This window comes from Larimichthys crocea, chromosome XII (assembly GCF_000972845.2).
Source record: "Larimichthys crocea isolate SSNF chromosome XII, L_crocea_2.0, whole genome shotgun sequence".
Taxonomy (NCBI): Eukaryota; Metazoa; Chordata; class Actinopteri; family Sciaenidae; genus Larimichthys; species Larimichthys crocea.
Genome location: NC_040022.1, coordinates 22987317 through 23010948, shown reverse-complemented (window position 1 = coordinate 23010948; position 23632 = coordinate 22987317). Strand labels below are relative to the sequence as shown.

The following is a 23632-nucleotide window of genomic DNA, read 5'->3' as shown; positions in this document are numbered from 1 at the left end:
CCAAGAGAGGTAAACATGTCAGGGAGGCTAAACTCCTCAAGAGTTCACCATTCTGAGCAACTCCTCTCTTCAGTAACGCTGCAGCCAAAAACACTGGTTCAGACTGACGTTTCTGGGGCAGCTATCTGTGTGTGTGTGTGTGTGACCGTGATATACCTGACTGAGCGACGGACCTAAAACATGTTACGAGATTCTTGAAAAGTAATGTAACAAACACAATCATTAACAATGCACATTAGTTTTGTCTTGACTGATTTGAAAGCCAGCAATCTTTTACAGACGTTTCTTCTGCACTATGGAACATAAACGAATATGATTAAATATGGGGTTTCATTATGCTTTTATTGACATTTTTTGTATAAGTATATTGGTTATCCCCTCAAAGAATCGCTACCCGGTGGGATTTGTATATCTTTGTGATCCTAGGAGCTGAGTTGTCCGGGGTCAATAATCCCTGGTAGAGTCTCCCAAAGCAAATTGGTCCAATGGGAGAGATCAGATGCAATAAGATTCACAAAAACCCTCATGAACTGGAACCAAAGGAGCTGCTGGGTGCCTCGCCCATCAAGGAATCGTTAAATGGAGCCAGTTGGGGTGGTTTCAAGCATCTGATTCATACTGACACCACTGACTGCCATACAAGGTGCCAACTGCTCATCAGAAAGGAGCCAATCATTCACACACTGAGGGCACAGCCTGAACTTTGACATGCAGACTGGAGGAGGCTGAGATCGAGACACCGTTCTTCTAATTAGTGGACAACTTGCTAAAATTCAGTGTTTACATTCTCATTTAGATTCATTTAGTTACAGTTACTCAATCCTTGACCTCTTGTTGTCATAAAACTGATCCCAATGACTTCCACACAGAGAGGTTCATAGATTTTAAATCTTGGAAGAGGAGAGCACTCTTCTAGATCACTACTCTTCATCAGCTGATATCAGCTGATAATGTAAAATGATTTTAAACTGACTTTTGGTCGCACTGCCCAGTTCAACACAGTAGGAATGTTTGGTCTATTTTTAGTTACAATAAAAGACAAAGTTAACTTATTTAGCAAAAAGTCTCAGCTTCACTTCCAAAATATGATTAAACACAAATGACTGACACAAGCTGTGAAGCTATAAATAGATGATGATGACAATGCTGTCTGATTCTGCACCAGAGAAGAAGAGGAGAAAGAGAAAAGTTCAAATAAACTTAAAATAAAGGACCAAATGCTCCTAAAATTGTGAGGGGAGAGAGCACTTATGATGAAGTGAAGAGAAGTGAAGAGAAGTGAAGGTCGCCCGCCAACACACAAACACACCATACAGCCCAGCAGGAGGTAAACACACATGCAGAACTTGGAGAACACACCAACACTGCCAACTACGGTACAACTTACTCAAGCACATAGATACAAAGGCCACTTGAAGGCAACTCACAGTCCAATTGGTCTCTGCTTGATCACTTTTAAGGCCCTTCTGGCTGTTCAAAACTAAAGGTGACCGGGTGTTTGCCATCACGGCCCCTCGACTTTGGAACGCCCTGCCTGAATTCTTTTAAGTCACTTCTTAAAACACATTTTATAGACTTGCTTTTATGTGATGTTGACTTTTTAACTTCATTTTTTAAACTTTTAACTTGAATTAAATTATTCTATTTTACTGTGTTATATTTTCTTTTCTTTTTGTTATGTGGTTGTTTATGTAATTTATGCATTTCTTAACTTTTTTTTTGTTCATGCTTGTCAGTCAAAGCACTTTGTAAACACTGTTTTTAAAGGCGCTATATAAATAAAGGTATTATTATTATTATTATCATTACTTGAGGCTCGACCTCCCCTGCAGGTAGAAAGCGTCCTCCAGCTTCCAGATTTCCTTCTTTGCACTACCTTACCTTCCTCAGACAACGAGAAGTGACAACATTGTAGATTATCTCCTTCTCATCTCCCACTTTTTTCCATCTTTTCTTGACCTCCATACACTTGTGCTTACTTCACATAACTTACTGCCCTCCTCCTCAAATGTTCCTTCTCCTCTGACCACTCTCTGATCTCCCCTCCATCCTCATTATCCACTCCTCCGACTACTTTTCATGCTTCCTTTAAAGGTGCAGCAGCTCTCTGTTCTTTCCACCAGAAGAAGATTCACTAAATTCACTCTTAATTTAATAAAACTTTGATGGGAGGTCAATGCTTAATGTGCCTCTGGCTTGATGTCTCACTTTCTCTTTGCTTAGTCCCCGCATTTCTCTCTTTTTATGCACGCTTTGCTTCTGTAGCCAGAATTCCTTCCCCTATGTAAGAAGTTTCCGTATACTTCAATTTCCCCCTTTTTAAATGACATGACCTACTCCTATTAATTACATTTTTTATGAGGAAGTTGGACATAATTGGCATGCAGAACATGTTGATAAGCAAGATAAATGGCTCTATCTGTGCTGAAATACCATCTATGTTTATCTTCGAGATGATCGAGCCTTAATTACCCTCCATTACAAATGTATTGGTCACACTAGGCTGGAAAAACTGTGAGGCTAATAACAGAGGCAACTGCACTGTGGAAATGTTTCTCCATTAGCTCTTTGACTCTTTCACCTAAACAAGATTTGAAACCAAGCATCCCATGTGTAGCATAACGGCTGTGTGGGCTGTAATGAGCCCGGGGCTTTAATCATCGCAATGTCCACTGACGCTTTTTACTGCACACATCATTTTTCACAATATTTTAACTTTATTAGCACTGGAACAGTCCGACATCCAACTGTTACACCGGAGCTTTCTAGTAAATCTTCTCTTTTGTCTTAATTGCTTCACATGTGTTTCCTCCTCCTGTGTTACCTCTGCCGTCCATGTCTGCAGGGTTTATTCAGGCAGAAGGCTTCTGTCACTGTCAGCCTGTGAGCGGGTTTTAATGAGCTGCAGTGTTAATAAGCAAAAGGAAGATCCACTCATCACGCTTTCTGTGGAGCACCAACCAAGTATACAGTAGAAATGAACACACAGACACAGTGGTATTACATAATCAGACTAGTAAACATGTTTTCTTCAGCAGGGCACACAGAGGAGGATTTGATGCAACCTCTTTTATCTAAGTATGTTGGTACAGAGAAAATAAAAGTTTGCTTTGAGCAGTGAAGTTTCAGTAAGACCGTGTAACCAGACTCATCCCAAAGCACATAGAGGAACATGTGCAGGGAAATATGACAAAAAGACTTTGTGTGTATCTTTTAAGATCTTTTACTGACAAACTGCTGCTTTTATGCACATTACCGCCACCTGTAGATCAATGGAATAGTGTGAAACCATTGGCAGGAATATGTATTGCATTACCAGCAAGCTCATGTATATCACTGAAAGTATAAAGAACATCCTCCACAGGTTTCTAAAAAGCTGTTTTGAAGCTCAGAGTTTGGGGGCTCTGGCCGCTGCCATCTTGGCTGTACTGGCTCCCAAACCAATCTAAAAATCAGTAAACACGTGGATCTACCTGTAACAGCACTGTTAATCTTACAGCACAGTAAGATTTAGGTGTTTGTTGGCAGGAACTGAATATAATATCTATTAGTGTAAAATCACTTAAGATTAAGAATCGTTGTGTTTTCGTTCTCTTTAAATGAGCCCTTTTTATCTTCAGTGAGAGCGGGTCCTCTTCCATGGGGTCTGCCATGTTGAACTGACATTTTTCTACCCAGAACAGACAAACCAAACACTGATCTAGATATGACCTTTTGCTTTTTATGTCAATTTGGCAGCTAGAGTTATTCTTACGTGCTTGGAGGTATTTTAAAAAAATGGTGGAAGATGGTGTCCATTCAGCTTTCAGGTTTGTTAGTGTTGTGTGGCCTGCTGCACAAGTTCATTATACAGTGGTTTCTCCCACACATTGCAACTGCCCATACTGTATGCTTTACATGGGATGACATCACACAGAATAGCTTTTATAGGCTTTGGAAAAAGTTTTAAAATTAAGTAACCTTCATGGATTTAAAAAATAGTATTTAATGACCTTGTTTACAGTTAGAGGTATCCCGTCTGCCTGTTGTTTTATTATTTTTTCTTTATTTAACAGGACAGCCGAAGACTGGAGTGCACACTCCACTCGCTGAGCCACCAGGGCACCATGTGCGTGGGATTTTTTTTGTTGCAACACCACGAGCGGCTACTGGGACAAATAAAAAAGCTGAGTGGCATAACCATATCTGTCAAATACGTCGACAGTCTTGCACAAGAACAAACAAAAGTAGACACTAGTGGTGATAAATTCCAGGGAAAACACTTACTACTACTCTACTTACCAGCTTCCCAGTATCTGCTATCACTTAAGTCCCTATGCAGTCAAAATCTGTCTGCACACACACACACACACACACACACACACACACACACACAACATCAGGCTCTGACAGACAAGAGTGGCTTTAAGACTGTAGATAAATAAGCTAATGAGTAAACACGTGAGATAAACACAACTGAGCCAAGTAAAGTACCTCAGCAGGCTGCACAGATACATAGCGCAAAGCATTTGTGCGTACAAATTGAAGCTTTCTAGCAGAGTTTCAGGAGCAGGAACAAACCTAAATTGCACCTCTTCTGACATAAACTATAAATACTCTCACTCCTTCTTTTGTTCCTATTACTCCTTCTACTCGCTGTAGGATCAGAGGGGGTCAGTTGTGCCTGGGCGCTACGGTGGATACATCACCAAAGACGAAGCAGTATCCAAGAAGTACAAAATCCAAGCTTTGTTCACCATCTTTCCATTGGTTGATGATCAATCACAGTATGAAAGCACAGCTTTCAAAAGCCACCTTAAATGAGTCGAATCGTTGATTAGTTGTCGTCATCAACAACTTTGAAAATCAAACATAGTTGGCCAAAAGTTTTTCCCGTTTCATATCACTGAAAATTGAATATCTTGGTGTTTTGGGTTGCACACATTTTTATTTTACAGACTCATCGATTCATTGAAAAATAATTGACAGGTTTAGTAATACTGAAAATTATTGTTAAACAGCCCTAAAGGTGAGTATGATAAAGCACTACAGACAAAAACATCCCCTCCTGTGAAAGACAAATTGCCAGTTTATTGGCCCACAGGCTCAGACCTTTTAAAACTGCACCCCACCCACTGCTGTGCAGGGCTGACGCTGCTGTAACAGAGGCAGACATTTGCAGAAGTCAGCTGGTGGCTGCACTACAGCACAGATGCCCTACTGTGTGTGTTTTGGTAAGGTGGCCATTTTCAGACACGAGGAGAGCTGGATGACAGATAATAAGGGCAGAGAGACCCGAGGCGTGGAGAAGCAGACTGTGAGTGAGAGGCGACAGAGTGTTTCCCTTCTCTCTGCAGTACAGCCTGGGGATAGTCATGCAAACAGTGTTTGTCACACTCCAGCATTTAGACGTGCTGCATTCAGGCAACGTGTGATGTTTTCATTTGCACACCCTGTAAGCAGCATTAAAAAGAGGCCGTCTGGCATCAAGTGTATCATATCTCCTTGCACGCACAGGAAGAGGTGTATGTACTGTAGAACACGGTTACTGCAAAATTAGGTGTGTGCAACTTGGTGTAGTACACTCTTGGTTACGTATTGTTCCAGGTTGTGTTAAGAGACATAAATATATTTTCTGTTTTTTAACTGAGGTAGTAAATGACTACTTTGCCACTGGGAGTCTTCACACCTCTTGTATTTTCCATTAGTGTTTCCTGCTCCCTCAGGACAGCAGGTGGAAACCAGAGCGTCCCCAACAAGCCCCAGAATTCATCAGCTAACTGACACACTGGCTTATGTTAATCAGGCATGAGACCAATAACTGCAGATTGCAATTTGATATCTGTGATTAAATCAGCTTATGCCATCGCTCATACTTCCCAGCTGTTCAGACATCTGAGACTTTCAAGCTCTCTGATAATTAAAATATGGATTTCGAACATTGCATGTTTTGAATATTACAGACAAATACTCAAGTATATACAATAGTGTAAAAAGCGACTGCCTAAACTGCTCTGCATTTTGAATTATAAATCATTATGTAAATCTGAACTCTCCCCGTAATGGTTATAGTTTTTGATGTTTCATGAATTTTGCAGCAACTTTAAATGAGCGGCTGCAAAACAACTACAAGTTTTAAATTCTTAATCCAATAATCAAAACTACAGCAAGACTTGATTTATATTATCGCTAATATTATTACTATAAGGACACTGTGGCCCTTAAAGTTCGAATTATTTTGTTTTCAGACCCATTCCTATTCCCCCCCTATTTTTACACATCAAGTTAATTGTGGTTTAATTTTCACTGTGATGTGTTTGGAAGAGATTGATTAATAAAGTTTTGAGAACATACACTTTGTCTATCAAGAATAAATCACATTGATTAGGTAAACATATTTTATTCCAACTTTATGGGCAACAGTGTATATATTGGTTGCATTTACATGTATTGATTTGGCAGTACTTTTGTCCACAGCAATGTACACAAAACCAGTTTATGTATCATTTCCATATGAATTACTTCTCATTAAGACCCTAATCGTGAACTGACTGAAGAGCTGGCAGTTTCATGGCACAGTATATTGGAAGAGAACTGGAGCAGTGTGAACACCAAAAAAAGTGAAACTAAATCTGCTCTGAGCCTGACAGTGACACTTGGTGACACTAAAAACAACATCCTCTGACTTAAGCTGCAGTCAAACTAACTGAATAAATCAAATAAAAAAAAATCTATATTTGCACGTCATTCTACTTATTGAAAGCAATCTGTGTGAAATTACCAGAGGCTGTGTCAGCCTGTGACATCTGCTCAGCCTGAGGTGAAGTTGCTTACAGATTGTGATTTTTGAAGACCTCACGTCCACAGCGCCTCAGCGCTCTTACATAATCATAACGTCTGTAATCAACAGACCATGATCTGTTCTTCTGGGTTAATGACACACAGACAGACGTTCGCCTTTTAAGCTGACCTCACTGACTTACATATTGTCCAGAATTATCGTCCAGTTAATTCATCACCCCCCAGCCCTCCTCCTGCTCTTGTGGCAGCACGTGTTGACGCACTGAGCTCGACTTTAAGCTGTAATCTGCTGTCTGTGCACTTCAGCATCGACATGGGGAGAGATTTGACATCGTGTAAGCTGCAGGCGGGTTTGCTAGCTGTCCCAGCTGTTGCTGCAGGTTATAGCTGAACCACTGGGAGGGTAATGGCTTGAGAACGGCAGCCTAATGCAGGTGCAGGCGAAGTATAGGCTACTGTATGCTATCAGGTGAGACTAATGCTACTAAGGGGCTGATGTTCGTGTAGCATGAAGCAGATCTGAAATCTCTGATATCTGTGCATTGGAAATGAAAGTTTTTTAGACAAACTTGGAACGAAAATTTTAATTGTAGGTGACCAAATAGAATGAATTAGAGAGGACGAATGTCCCCTGAACTCCTCTGATGCCCAGTATCTTCATCAGGACAGAGGAGGTTAAAAACACAGAAACACTTAGCTGTCACAGCTGCCAACAGCAGCACCAGGAGAGAGAAGGAGCGAGGGATTTTCCACGTTTCAGCTCACCACTTGTCAAAGTGATGCAAAACCATGCAGCAAACTCAACTCTTTTCATCTGACTCATTGTGACGCACTGGCTCTCTCTTTCCATGCAGGTTGACAGTAGGCGGATGACAGTTGACAGGTACTGTGCACCAGGCAATAAAATAAGTGGAACATCAACAAACTCCTCAGGGATTTTCAGACAGTCTGTGACTGATTGCGTGACTTATATTCACGGCATCAGGACAAATTTAATATTCAGTGGAAATGTATCCAAGAAAGAGCAGCGGTGGAAAAATTAGTCATAATTAGTCATAATTAATCGCAGTCAGATGACCTTAATCCAACACTGGCACCAAAAACAACATGAAAACTCGTGGGTTGTGTTTTTATTCGAAATCAGCTGCTGATCGTGATCTAGTGCTAATCTGTCCAACAAAAAACATGTATCTCCAAAAAGGTAAACTTTCCATGAGGTTGGAAAACAACCCCGTTTTCAGCTTTGTGCAATTTCCAGGTAATACAGTGAGTTTTTTAAAAAGATATTTAGCTCAAGGAGTAGGAGAGTTTTCTCAACCCATAAAGAACACTTTGGAGATACATTGTTTTTCACTCTCGCCTAACCAACAGCATGTCAACAGCGTGTGTCAAATACCTCGGACTTCCCATCAAAAAACTCAGCTTTGACCACCACACCACTGACATTCACAAACGCTGCAACAAAGACTCTGCCATTCGCAAACTCAAAGCACTTTCTGCTGCCCTGCCATCTTCTGCATCCATCCCTCCCTCCATCTATCCATTTCTATCGCTTTTCCAGGGTCGGGTGGCACTGGCAGCAACACATCTAGCTCCTTCTGGGGATGCCCCACACAAGGGGCGTTCCCAGGCCAGATGGGCTATGTAGTCCCTCCAGTGGGTCTCCTACCCAGGGGGCATCCTAATCACCACCACAGGTGATTCCAGGCTGCTGCCGCTGACCAGGTGAGCAATGGCACTACTCTAAGCTCCATTACCCTATCTCTAAGACTGAGCATGGCCACTCAATGGCCACTCTGGCTCAGCTCCATCTTTCCCACACAAGTCTGGTACAGTGTCCACAATACTGACAATGCTGCACCAACCCACCAGTCCATCTCATGCTCCATTTTCCCATCACTCATGAACAAGACCCTAAGATACTTTGCTTGGTGCAGCAACTTGCTCCCAACCTGGAGAAAGCATCACACTGTGAACCACGGTGCTGACCTTTTGCTCACCTTCTGTTACTGCTTTACAAGTATAGTCCGACCTTTTCTCCTCTATTGTTCCTCCTTTTTTTTTTTTTTTACATGTTAACTGCCTCTCCCATGTCTTCCCACTCCCCAACCTCTCAGACCTTAACAGTGAAGGCTTTACAGAAGAAGCACACAGTATAGCACATAACCCCAGCTGACCCGTTAACTCATCCTTCACACTGCTCCAGGTCCCTGCCCTGGAAATTGGCACGCTATGTCAGGAGTTTTGTCTCTTCTGCGATCATATCTCTTCACAAAATACCCCAGTAAGTGCCATGTGATAGGAGCTATATGTAGGGGATATAGGTGGTGTGCTGTGTTGGATTTTTGTACTCATGTTGCGGTGTTTGACGTATCTACTGTATGTATTTATGTGAGGCTTTGGACAGACTGCGGCAACAAATTTCTTTGTAAGGACAATAAAATATCTATCTCTGTTTTTTTTTTGTTTTTTTACTGTAAAGCACTTTGTGACCTTGTTCTTATTTTTATTATTATACTAACTAAACTAGTGGCTCTTTCGCACAGTCTCAAACAAAAACTGAAAATTAGAAGCATTTCAAACATATTTATTGCAGGATTCCTGTGCTGCATTGCGTAAAACTGTACAGGTGTTTGCGATATCATGTCCACCCCCTGTATAATTCAGAGAAAGTGTCATAGAAAGACTCTGTCCTCTCTACACCACACAGCCATATGTGCTGCTGGTTAATCAGCCCCACACACACACACACCTATCATGACACACTCACTTCTCAGCATGCTGTTTTAGCTTCATCCAGCACTTATAATTCAGTTTTGGGAGAACCGGTGTCTCTTCCTAATGTCGTTTTCTGAACACGGACAGTTTCTCAGACTTGAACTGTGCCTCCGGTAATCTCACGGACAAACTGCAGATGAATTACAGATGACCTCATTTAGATACAGCACAGTTAAAAACTGAACTGGAAACAGTTGGGCTGGGTGTGTTTTTGCAAGCAGATTAAGTCTGAATTATGCCCTATGTGTCACTGAAAATATAACTTCTCTCTAGTTTGTAATTTGTGATAAAACATCGACTTTATGAAGCTTTAATATGACAAATCCAAATATGTTTTTCCTACTATAAGAAAGAATGTATGTAAGATAAAACATCAGTTATTTAAGGGCATAAATTCATATTCTGATATGATTACAAAGTAACTCTTTCTTTTTATTTACTGTCTGGGCTTCATAGATGCGCATTATCATTATTTAAGAAATAAAGCATTGCTAAGAAATCACTGCCTGCTTTCCTCGTCTTCTCAGCGATATCCTCATTTTCATAGGAGCCAGTAGTTAATGATGCCTCTCACTCTGCTCATCATTCCAATTAAGCCACTGGTGTTGGTTTCAGCAGAGTTAGAGTGTCAACAGCGCTGATGACTGCTGTAATGAGTAACCGAGGTGGGAGGGTAGCTGTACTACTTATCGAGATACTTGATGAGCAGTTTGTAAGAGCAGCTGAACGTGTTACTGCACTTCAGACTGTTTACAGAGCAGTAAAGATGTCACTGCTGTTTTTGGTTGAAAGGTTTAGGTCTGTTGCAAAACACTCAAGCACCTTTACTAAAATCCTGTACTACAAGACAAAGAATAAAATGTCAGGTGACGTAGTATCAGGGGCAAGACTGTTATCAATCATAATGATACATGCAATGTAATGCAATCACACTGACAGGGGCAATAATGAATACTTTTTGATAACTTAAAACTTCAAAACAAGTAAAATCTTGACTTGGAATGTTTTTATAGTGTTTATTGCTACATTTACTAAAGTAAATGATTTGAATAGTTCTGCTCATGAGTGTGGCATCTGTACCCACATTCGAGAGTGATGTCACGATGTTCTACATCACTGCATCAAAGGAAGAAGTTAAACAGCTCGAGGGAAGCAAAAACAGCATTTTCAGCAGATGATAAGTTGCTAACCTAAGCCAAGTGTGTGCAATTGTTTGTTTTTTTTGTGGTAGAAAATTAAATGTTTAATTTAGCTTCATTGAAACGAGTTTGCGTGGAACATATTTATACTGTACACGAGTCAAAGGGACAAAAACACAGAGCATTGACTCATTTTTAAGCAGCACAAATGTGTTCATGGCAATATGATGGATTTTTAGGATGATTGTCAAACTAGGACCAAGTGAGACTAAAAAACTGGTGCTGTCCCATGAATTCAAGAGGATCTCTGCTCAGTTTTATTGTCAGCAGCAGCCTCGTCTTCTTCTGGCACTGTTGGGAATATCTGTCTATGACAGCAGGAACAGATTCAGCTCACACGAAACATAAAATGTGTAAAAATGTGCTCTAAATGCTTGTCGCACAAACCAGCAGTGCAGCATAAGTTCACCTGAAACCACAACTTCTTACCAGAGATTTTTCTGGGGACTGACTGCCCAGCTGTCTTATAAATTATAAGGACGTTCCATTAATCAGTGCAGGTTTTAAATATTTGTACTCCTCCTGTGTGTTCTTACTGCATATGTTGTATGTCATTTTGGCATTTTGCATGTGTTATCACTGTGGTTACTAATCTAACCTTTCCACAGCTTGTTGGTTGCTGTTTTCACTTCACACAAGAGGTGTTGATTGATTTGTTGGGCGTGGATGGGCTGAATAGTTCATCTAACATCGAAGAGACTTTGATACTGTCCATATTGTCAAGTCAGCCAGTTTTGAAACAGAATATTTTTCAAAATCGTCGATAATAAATATCCGCAACACACCAATTCCCACAAATATGTGAAAAATATCCATTGAGGCAAAACCCCGTAATAATTCAAACACATGGGGAAGGATGGAGAAAAAAAAAATCTAAAATACATGAAACACATGCAAACGCTCTGCAGTAGTGTTGTTAATGAACAGGGCAAAAGACAGATGGTTGGAAAGAGGATTTGCCAAGGAGAGTAACAGTAATATACCCATGTAAAGCATAATCTCCCCAGTGACACAGACCAAATCTGTCACTGAAATTAAGTAATAAGGAAAAGGGAAGATCTGGTTAAAGATCGAGGCCTATTATGTTCATGTAACCTGGTTGTGAAACTCAGATTGTTTCTCTATGGATGAGTCACCTTCATTCACTCTATCCAGAGGGATCCTTGACTGATAATACAGCACTATTTACCACCTACGCCTCACAATGTGTTGAATGAAAAACAACAAAGAGAGAGAGAGAGAGAGAGAGAGAGAGAGAGAGAGAGAGAGCACTTTTCACTCAAATGCTAATGCGAACATCTCTCTCTCTCTCCTCCATGTCGTTCTGTGAGTCCATCAAAGCATCTGCCGGACAGATGACGCCATTCACGCACCAAGGATAGCACAAGGGTCACTCACAACCCACAGTGCAAAGGGGAAGAGTGTGTACGTGCGTTTGAGAGAGAGTAAGAGATGAAGTGAAAATGTGTGTGTGTGTGTGTGTGTGTCCCAGCCCCAAGCCAGATTGAGAGAGTCATGACACCACACTGATTCAGCAGCTCAGGGGCCGAGGATGGAGGAGTGTAGATGGATGGATTGGTGTTGGTGAGTCACTCCGATTAATTTGTCAATTAATTGACTAATTGTTGCAGCATAAGTCTGGTGACATTCTTTGTTCTTCATGAAAACACCAAAACCAACAGTGAATGGATGGATTGTAGCTAATTTTGCCACGGACGTCAAAAAACTATTAAAAACATCAATGAAATGAAGTCCCAACAATAAATATCCAGCTGATTCAATATAATTGGATGAGGACTTATGTTACTCCAGATAGACTGAATAAGATGGATCCAAATATTCCTGATATCTGTATTAAATGCAGTGTTGGAGAACTGTGAAGTTAAGGAAACTTTGGAAACTTGAAGGTGATATATCCCTAGTAACTACTAGTCAAACTACTTATCAATGTAAATAGTGACTAAGACGTCAAAGAGATGTGAGATAGTATATATCGATTTAATTAAATTAAAATATTAATACATTTTCCCCTGGTGAACTTTAACCCCACTAGTCGCGTCATTGAATTGAAACAGGCGTGCACCGTGTTTAAACTACACTACGGCGTCTCACACATGCGAGGCCGTCGGAATGACTATGATGCGTTCATGAACGTGGGAAAAATGGAATTTCACCGGAAATATAATAAAACTACAGACAAAAGAACACTCAAGGAAAACTCTACAACTACCAGCCACTTCTGTATGTTCTCTTAAAATAACTGAGGCGATTGCGGGTTACATTTGCGGATATGCGCCCGCATTCTGTTGTTGAAAACGAGGGCTTCAGGTGACCAAAAAAATGGTTTTAATAACACTAACCCGAATCGAGATCGGATCGGATCGGAATATGATAATCAATTATCAGTCTTGAGAATCGGAATCGAATCGATTCATGGAATTTGAATTAGGGGTGGGCGATATATCGAATATACTCGATATTTCACGGCTTGTTCTACGTAAGATGTATGAAATGAATATATCGCGACCATCGAGTACTTGTCACGTATATGTTTTAAGCCGTCTGCATTTAATTCTCCTGAGTTTTGCCTGTCACTCACTCCTGGTGCTGCTCACAGCACACAGCACACTTCCCCACCCACCCAGTTTATCGCGGGGTGGGTGATCTCATGATCTCGCGTGAATACGGCCGGCTCGTTACGCTGCCAAGACGCGCCCGGTGTGCAGGGCAGAGGACGCAGCTAAAACGTGGCGCAGCCATTACTAATCTAATAGAAGGGTCTACTTGAATCATCATACTGATGTTATTTTTTGCATCAAAGGGTTGAATTTAACATTCATAGTGATTTACAGGAGAAATAAAAATATCGAGATATATATCATGTATCGTGATATATATCGAGATATTGGTTATAGGCCATATCGTGCAGCCCTGATTTGAATCAATACCCAGCCCTATTTATTGAGAATAAAAAAATATATCTCAATCCTTAAAACCAACCTGCCTACAATCAATCTACATAACTGTAAAGAGCAGCAGCACATAAGATCCACATGGATGATTTTGGTTTGCCTGATGGCATCACGGGCAAGCTGACCGTTTGGTCTGTAGTTAAACTTACTTATGCTGCATGGAAACTATGTAAATTGAGAACAGTGTCAAAAACTGATGAGATTAAATAAAAATAAGTGCTTTGCTCTAACAGCAAGAAAAAAGGCTGTTTGTGTATGAAGCTGTGCCGTATCATCATTTGGAATTCAAAGAGGTTCAACCCCAAAGGGCTCTCTATTCACTCAAACCCGGTTGGTAGATAATGGGCACAAAAACAGGCAGACAATAATTCACAATGGGTACTTGAAGCCAGCAATACAGGTGTGTGTGTGTGTGTGTGTGTGTGTGTGTGTGTGTGTGTGTGTGTGTGTCTGTCAGAGAAAGAGATAAAAAAGAGGAAGAGAAAGAAAGAGTTAGGCAGGAAGATAGACAGACAGAGCTAAAATGCATCTACTGAATAACAAGACGGTGGCTCAGAAGTGATACAAAAAAAAAAAAAGAAGAGTAATGAGTCTTAAAACAGAAAGCAAGCCGATACAGAGTGACTGCTCTGATAAAAGGTTGATAAAACACTAAGGTGCCCTCTTAAATGCCTGTGATGCAACAGCGTCGCTAAACTGCATTGACTTTCTATCTTTATAAAGCACTTTAAAAGACTTAATAAGGAGGCGCAGAACAAACTGGGTATCGTCATTTCACTTAATCAAATGTACAAAAGACAGTGGAGTCATTAAAAGCAGATCTTGATGTTCTTCGCTTGCGTAAATATAAAAAGGATGTTGGTGCGTGCGTGTCTTAAGTGGCTTTACAAGCTGAAGCGCAGAAACATGTGTCATGAGTGTGTAATTGACTTTTTGTGATTGCAGTCATACAGGAGAGATGAAGAAATTACCAGGGATGGGACAGTACAGGGTTACTGGCTTGATTGCGTTAATAAAGCGTGTTGTATGTAAGTACACAGACATCAGTGCATGCTGTATCTGTGCTTGTCCTCCATCTCTTATCTAACCAAGGACAGATACCCGATCCTGGCCGCAGGGAAGAAGAGACTGAGGTTCAACTGTTACAGGAGGGTCACCCATGCACTCACAAAGAGGTCCCAAGGGAGTGCAGAGGTCAGACTCCAACACTGATAAAACACCACCACCCTGCCAAGACGGTATCAGATGGGCTTGGGGGGGAAAGTGAGGCGGCTAATGAGGGACAGCGTTATCACACCTGATGAGTGGAGGCAAACAGTTGTTGATACAATGACAGAGAAGTGCTCCATGTGAGATATGGTGCAGATTCAGAGGGCTGATTTCTTCTAGGCTGACACAAAAAAATCAATATGATGATATATTGCAATACTCTCATAATATATTATTGATACGCTGGTCTTCTGAGTGTTGTTAAATGGTCAGTCTAAATGGATTTTCTTGTATTAAATCTTTAAAGATGCTGGAGAGAGGCACCATCGTCTTTTAAGTGTAATGTCTGAGCCAAGTTATAATTTAAAGACTGATGGGACAACCAAGAAACAAAAATCAATAAAACTTCAAGTGGTCTATAAAATCTGAGTGACAAAGCCAACATGCATCAGCATAAAGATCTAAAAGTGACTGAATTTCTCTGAAATGTTTTCATCGACTGAATTATTAAAGTTAAAATTCAAACACTGCTGCAAGCAATTTAAGCAATCAGATTTTTTTACTCGGATTTTTAGATCCAAATTGAGCTAAATTAGTGAATTTGAGTAAAATAATTTATTATTTTATTATTAATTTATAAACACCGAAAATATATTTTCCAATTTTGATTATTATTTTTTTTAATTCCACCACTGAGAATTGAAAGTTCAAAGAGATGGCTGAAAAAGACAAAGACATTTTTGAAATGTGTGTTTTGTGGTGATTAAATGTGATAATGAGTTGTGTTGATTTTAATCTTTATTTGATTCCATACACCTGGTTTGTCATCAAACCGATCATTATAAAAGCTGCGCTGGATATAACGTAATATCCCCAAGATCTAAAACAACTGGAACTAATATATGAAATGATCAGTACTTAAATATGTCCGTGTTGATTGAGCAAAGGAGTGTGAAGCCAGTGAGGGATCACGTCCACTGCATAAAAGTACTGTATTTACCAACTTACATTGGGTTAAAAGAAAGTTTTTGCTAATACAACATAGTTGCTGTCGGGCTAACTGTTAGGTATTGTACTCTTTCTACTTTTACTCCTGTGGCTCAAAGTGTGTGTCTGACTTTTGGCCAGCTCGATCTGCTCTGTGCTGATTAATGCCTCTGGTGGAGGAAAATTGTCGGCCACGGCACATCCGTGAAATGTGTCGCAGCCGTGCCCGGTAGAATTTAGCAGCAACAACTAATTTATAGTTTTGTGAATCCAGTTTGATTGTTACTACTAACAAATCTCTACGACACCTTTGTGCCATGGTTTTCTGATCTGGAATCACAGTCGCTGATTCACATTGACAGTTTAACAACTGCTTCCAGTAAAGACTTCTTAAATCCAAAGTGTTGTTTTGAGCTTTAGTTTCAACTTTACTTTTTGCACATGTTGAGAAGACTTGACTCTCTTTGACATAGCGGTGTACCCATCTTTCACTACATACTTAAGCTCTGCCTTTCTGTTTTTCTGTTTGTTTGACATATCAATGTTCAAACTGATGTGCATTAAAAAGACAAAAAAGGTCAGACTCTGCGCATCTTTCACTTTCTTTCTCATCAGTTGTCAAAATATACCTGAACCTGAAGCTATTTTAAAATGCAGTGGATAAATGCTGCAGAATAATGTCAAGTTGTACTTTTATGGAATTTAAATAAACAGATTGCATCCTGTACTGTCTTGGAATGCAACAAAAATATTATTTTGTGTCTTTGTGTGAAGACAGATGCTCTGAGGTATCAAGCAAAAGTATTGAGAACTTACGTCTGTGTCAGGACCCTTGTCGGCTCCAGGACAGGAAAAGGTGACGAATTCATGGCACCGTTTGTGAACCACAAAACAGCACACTGACAGAAGAGAGAGAAAGAGAGAAGACAGTTTTACAGCAGCAATTTATGACACCACACTGTGACCTTGATCTTGCATTCAACCAGCGAATCTGCCTTTAAAAAGGAAAAAAATACAAACACACAAAGTAAAATATCTTTATTCTGTCTGGTGTTTTATGCAAGTTATCGGAGAAACACCAAAGATAAAGGCAGTAAAGCAGAGAACGTGCATGTAAATTATCATCAATCAACCTCCAAGTGATTTTGATAAGCCTCTCTTGTACAGACACACAAGCAAATGCAGACAGACAGACACGCGTGCGTGTGCACTCCCACACTCACGCCCACACAAAAAATGTCACTACGTGATCTTGTGTGTTCTCCAGCCGTCGGCTTTTTACAGTCTGTTGGGTTAATTGCATCATTGTCTCCCACTGAACTGGGATCCTACCCCTACCAAAAGTGTCATTCAGCACCGACATGGCTGACATGACACCGGACGCCCCTCTCTCACGTCAGCGACATTGGCATTTACATTCGGACGCTGCCCGCAGATCTGGAGGGGAAAACGTGGACATCTGTGACAGCTAGATCACAAGCTGACTCCCTCTCTGACTCTCACTCTGCGTATCCAACTGTATTTTTCCCTGCCATTATTTGAAAATTCCTCATTCTTTCTTCTTGTTCCTTCTCACACAATCTGTCTGCTTCGCTCATTGTCAAGCCGCCTGTTTGTTCATGTGCCCTTTTGTGCTTTCCCACCACCGTAATTGTGTGTTTTCTTTGTCTCTAACTCTGCCAGTCATGCTTGCCAGACAATCTGACGGCCATTGGTTGGACAACAGAGTTTCCTGAGAAGTCCAAGAAACAGCAGGGGCTTCGACTGTCTCTGCAAAACAATGTACTGTATCATGATACTCAGTTTATTAGATATGTTTGAGATAGATAGTATACTGTCTGTAATATGAGCATCATCATCCGTATTTCCATCATAATGGTTGTTTGCATTATTATAATCCTAATCCAACCCTAATCACTACTACAGTTTCTGTGTATGTATGTCACAGATGGCTATTCCCATAGCATCAGTGTAGCGCTGAGCCAGTGGCAGCTTACAGTATGAATTCATCTCTTTCTGTAATAAAATACAAAATGAGGCAGAGAGGGAAAAGAGGGCAATAAAAAGCTCAGCAAAATGGTAGCCCAAAGTGATTTATCTATGCTCTGAAGTTGTTATCTGTGCCGTTTGTCACCATCATAATGTACAGGAGCGGGCTATAAACAGGTGTAAATGTACACAGCGGGAATTTCTAGGACCCAGCCAGTGAATAATTTGCAAGCAAGTTAACCTGACTGCATTAAATGGTTTATCACTGTCTCTCAGGGGCAAATTTCAATCTATCAGGTCAAACTCTGACCAAAGTCAGCTGGAAGAAGAGTGAAAACATCTTTTTAACCAAAAAAAAAAACTCCAGTGTCGTTCTTTACTCTTCTCCCAGTGAAGAAATACTCTCCAGCTTTGATGTAAGTGATTCTAGCAGCATCTACTCTGAATACTTTAGCAGCCGCCATTGTCGTTCTCAAGCAGTCCCACCATTAAACTACACCTGTAAGATTGTACTGATTGGTCTGTGATCACTGAGCTCCGACACAAATGTTTAGCTTGAACCCTGGCAAGATGGATCCTCAAGTCGAACTGCCTCACAAAGTTAAGGGTGTATGGTAACATTCGGTCATTCATGGTGAATCCTACTGACTTTGATGATCCCCTGACTTCTCCTGTAGCCTGACCATGAGGTGAACCTGAATTTTCATCTAGCACCATCATCATCTCAAAACCACTGACAGTATAAAGAACAGCTGTAGTATCCGTAACTTCACCCCTAGGTTTGGTAACAACTTGGTAACATAATTATGAATCAGGACTTGTAGTATTTAAATCAATATTCCACAAAATAATGAGCAGAAATCAGTACGCTACAGCTGTATTTTAGAGAATATTAATTATGCAGATCATCAGCGTGTTGAAACTAAACTCCCCTAAACTAGTTTGGTTTTAGTCATAATTTATTACTTTCATATGTTTCAGGCTATTGAACCAACTCTGGCCAGCAACATTACATGATATTTCGTCAGTTATACATGGTGGTATAACAAAAAATGTTCATGGAAGTTCACATCGAATGTGCAGACTCTATCTCAGTGCTTTGACATTTATTTGTTGGATTTGAATGTGCGAGATTTCAGGGCTTCTTCTGAAGAGATGCAAGATAATATTAAATTTTTTTTGTGCACTCCCTATCTTAATTAAAAGTGAGGACAAAACGTGTTGAAACCACTCTTTATTTCCTGAAAGAGTGTTTTAAAATCAGATTTTCTCTCTGTCACTGCTTACTACATTAGCGATTGTTTTGGTATTGACCCCAGAGCATTCAGTCCTACCTCGATATCGAACTCCAACTCGCCCTGCAGTCATACTTTCCATCCTCCCAGCCCACATCCTGCCCACTCTGCTGTCAACGAAATTAAGAAAACATTTGCTTACATGCAAAGGAGGAGTACAAAACATATCAAATCTGCTGTGTGTATTTTCATCTTCTGTAACACACAATTTTACTCAGCAGCAGAAGCATCAGGTTTCTGTTTTCCTACCCACAGCCTGCGTACAATACATGAATCACCGGCGTGATGACGTCCCCGTCCCCCCCTATCCTCACACCTTCAGCCACGCACCCACTCGACCGCTGCCACCTCTGTTTAAATTCTGATCTCAGACCAGCTTATGTGTCTGCTGCTGCTACAGTGTGGAGCTGAGCAGACTGACTTGACACTGATCACAGTTCAGAGGTGAAGAAAGCTGCATATAGTAGAAGGGATAAATCTAGATTTGGACTTTGTGTGTGTGTGTGTGTGTGTGTCAGGCAGGCTTACCCATACTTACACAAGACAGAGACAGTGTTTCTCTGTGACTATAATCCCTGGCGTCGACTTTCATGCGCACACACTGATCTACACACATATTAATTTAAAAAAGCGAGAGCCAATATGCTGCAGTGGCTGAAACACAGAGGCACTCTGGGCATGTTTACATACAACCAATGAGGAGGGAAAGCTGTGAAGACACCTCACACACCTCACATTTGCCATGGGCTGAATCGACAGAAACATACGTTTCCCCATGTTCTCCTATCCTGGTATGAATAAACATACAAATAGAGCTGGAGGAAGCGCTTAATTGAGAGTGTTTTTCTTGGTGATTGAAATGCCACAAATCTTTTTTTTTGTATTACATTAGCATGAAGAACATAGTAAGAAGTGTAGTTGTCTCCAGATGGTTTCAGTCCTCTCAGGAAGAGCTGTGTGAAGCAGCAGGAGTAGAGGTGACACAGAGACATACTGTATTGTCAGGGATATTATGATTAATTACTATGGGCTTTGTTTCACCAGCCTAATTGCATAAGCATAGAGATAAGGGGCTTTGGCGTTACAAAGCAGCTTACACAACACAAACGCTTTCTTTTTTGCTTTGTGTGTGTGTGGAAGGCAGAAAGCATATTATACACCACGTAGCATTTCTACACCTCTCCATCCTCATCCCCATCTCTCTACTAATGATCCTTCAAAGTAGGGGTTTAGCCCCGGCTAATCTGGTGAAATTGGTAAATTGGTAATCTACCGAGCCACCGTTAATAGAATTATGCAGCGCTGTTGCCCAGATGAAAAGAAAAAAAAGAAGCTTGCGGTGGAGATAAGGGAGAGCAGGACACCTGCGGTGTCGGACAAACTCAATACCTTCCAGACGCATTCAATTGATCCGAGCCCCCAGAGTGCATCAGAACACAAAGAGGACCGAGGCTTTGATCTGAGATACACAAGAGGAAAAAAAAGGAAGTGTGCGAGAGGACGGATGAATAGGAGGAGAGTGTGGGAACAAATCCACAGTGGTGTACTTTTCCTATGACTGTAGAGGTGTCAGAAATGTTTATACGGAGCTCTGGCATCTACATAATTTTAGTGCCAAAATATTGTCGAGGTTGAAGTTAGGTGAAGGCACAATTATGCCCAAATTATTCATTGCACCTCTCTACACTTTATATAAACACAGACAGACAAGCTTCCTCCCCTGATAGTGTAAAATGCTCTGTTTCTGTCTGTGTTATGGCTCTGTGGTCTTTCTGCAGATTGTTTGTCATTTCAGGCAAGAAAAATGACAGGAGAAGAGAGGAGAGGCATGGAGAGGGTGAGGGAGGTGTATTTTCCTCTCTTGGTTATTTTTAGGCTTCATTCTGGCCACGACTGGAACAGTTTGTACTGAACCCCACTGTGGTCGAGAAGTGTGGAGGGAAGACATTTCCTCTACAGGGCTACACCTGGCCAATGGGCACTATAAATAAACAGGCGTCCATGTGCAAACACAAAGGCATATCCCAGGTGCATGTGAGAGAACAGTGAATGACGAGTTAAGAGCTTTTCCCGTCACACGAGTGCTGAATGAGTGAAGTGGAACAAGCTGAAAGAAGAACCACAGACAGAACCGCACAATGGGTCAACACAAGTACCGTATCCTACATACAGCAGAGAGCAATACTACTGCCTGTGTCAAGTTCTCATCAAATTTTGATCGAGCTCAAAGAGAAACCAAATCTGTTTGTTGTTTACCGTCCTGATCGCTTCCATTAGCCTTCTGCTGTCACACTGGGACATTTCATGTGGACTTCTGGCACTTGTTTACGTCCACACTGTGAACAGATACGCTACTAAAATGTATCTCCACACACAGTCGATATCAGTATGACCACAGAAATCCCAGAAGCATAAAAAACACGTCATTACTTCATATATCTTATAATAATGCGACATCTGAACTGCTGCCACTGCAGTGAGTGACACATCAGGGAATCCCAGAGCACATGACCCATAACCACCAACTCTCTCTTGAGACTGGTGGAGATCGATGGCCACAGTGGCCACAGTTGGAGTGACTCAATGACAGTTACGACAGCCAGAGAGGCCACAGCAATATGTTACATCTTGTGCGGGATGATAGGCCGCTGATTTCTGGTGTTTTTCCTGCATTTTATTAAGTATAATGTTTGAGGGTTATTTACGTGTACAGTACACTGGTCACTTACACTTACACTGGTCAAAATGATCTCAGTGTTCAGGACATTATAAGACACAAGGGTTGGGCAGTATGCTGATTATATATATTATATGCCTGTCCCTTTATTACGGAAGCCCTGAAAGGCCATACATACATACATTTTATTCCACCCGTTTTCCCGTGATAACGTGATAATTAATTAGAGATCTTGAGAAAACAAAATGATAGTCTAGCGTATTAAATCAAGTGCGCCCGTATTACAGAATGTATGGCAAATGCATGTAGTCCATGATACGGAGTGAGCAAACCTATTACGCCACTGTAAAATCCCTTTGATCCATAATTTCTGACAAAGGTTGATACACTTGATCTCAGGACTGGAGTGAGGATTAGTCAAAGTGTATCAACCTTTGTCAGAAATTATGGATCAAAGAGATTTTACAGTAGAGTAAATATTGTACATAATGCCCTTTTCACATCAAAATAATGAACTTTGAGGGTGAATTGCACAAAAATGATACAGTAAATATGCTTGACACTGAGTGAGTAAACATTTAGCATGGTCCTGAGATTAAGTGTATTAACCTTTGTCAGAAATTATGGATCAAAGGGATTTTACAGTGGAGTAATAGGTTTGCTCCGTATCATGGACTACATGCATTTGCCATACATTCTGTAATACGGGCGCACTTGATTAATACACTAGACTATTGTTTTGTTTTCTCAAGATCTCAAATTAATTATCTCCTCATCACGGGAAAATGGGTGGAATAAAATGTATGTATGTATGGCCTTTTCGGGGCTTCCGTACTTTATACATGTCAGTAAAATAAAACTATAGTTTCCAATTCAGGTCTGTTCAGTGAAGTCAAGGCAAAAATCTGAATGTATTGAGTCTTATGGGGAATTGACCCTACTTACTAGTTTCCATATGAGTGTATGGTCTCAATCACTGTTTCTTCCATACAGCATGGTGTTCATTTTGAAGATTCTGGTCTCATTTAGAGTGAAATAGATGACAGACCAGGGTATGCTTTAGGGCGTGACTACCTGTTATTGACAAGTCATTCTCAGTCTGTTCAGCGCAAAACACACTGGGCTCATGAAAGATTTTTCAAAACCAAAACCAAAGGTAGCCCGACTTCCACCAGCTCCACACTATGGTCATTTCTAGTTCTGCAAAACCAAGATGACAACGTCTATAATGCCAAACAATTGTCCACAAACCAATTGGCGACGTCCCAGTAGGTTTATACTTCTCAATGAAGTTTCTAGAAAATGAATCATCAATCGAACATTTTATGAGACTGTTCATTAACAATTCTGACATCATCATATCTGCCCAATGATCTTTTTGCCTGCATTTATTAAGCCAATCAGTCCTCAGTTGCTGTTCTTTACATATCACTTTCCCTTGCAACCCACATCCCCATCAACTGAGAGGTTTACCTTCCATTGCTGCTTTGCTCCACGACCATCTAAGTCTAGAGTCTATGTGATTGACCATCTCCTATCTTCATCAGCCCACCTAATGAGGATGCATCCATGATCGACTAATCGTTGTTAAACTCATTAAACGTTGTTATACACTTCTAATTGATCTGTCCTTATAGAAATCGATTACCAACTCTCCTGGTCCACAACCTGTATAAGTAGAACTTAGATGGTTTTGGTAATATCATGACCCTAAAAATCAGGAACAAAACTTCCCTGTGCACAGCT

The 23632-nt window shown here is 40.7% G+C and overlaps 1 protein-coding gene across 2 annotated transcripts in view; it reads right to left on the bottom strand.

Moving 5' to 3' along the window:
- Nucleotides 1-23632, bottom strand: part of prkcab (protein kinase C, alpha, b) — a 100349-nt gene that overhangs the window by 51811 nt on the left and 24906 nt on the right. For both annotated transcript variants that reach the window (XM_027285046.1, XM_027285045.1), the window contains exon 3: nucleotides 16742-16824. In XM_027285046.1, the coding sequence (XP_027140847.1) occupies nucleotides 16742-16824 (83 nt within the window). The remainder of the gene's footprint in view (nucleotides 1-16741; nucleotides 16825-23632) is intronic.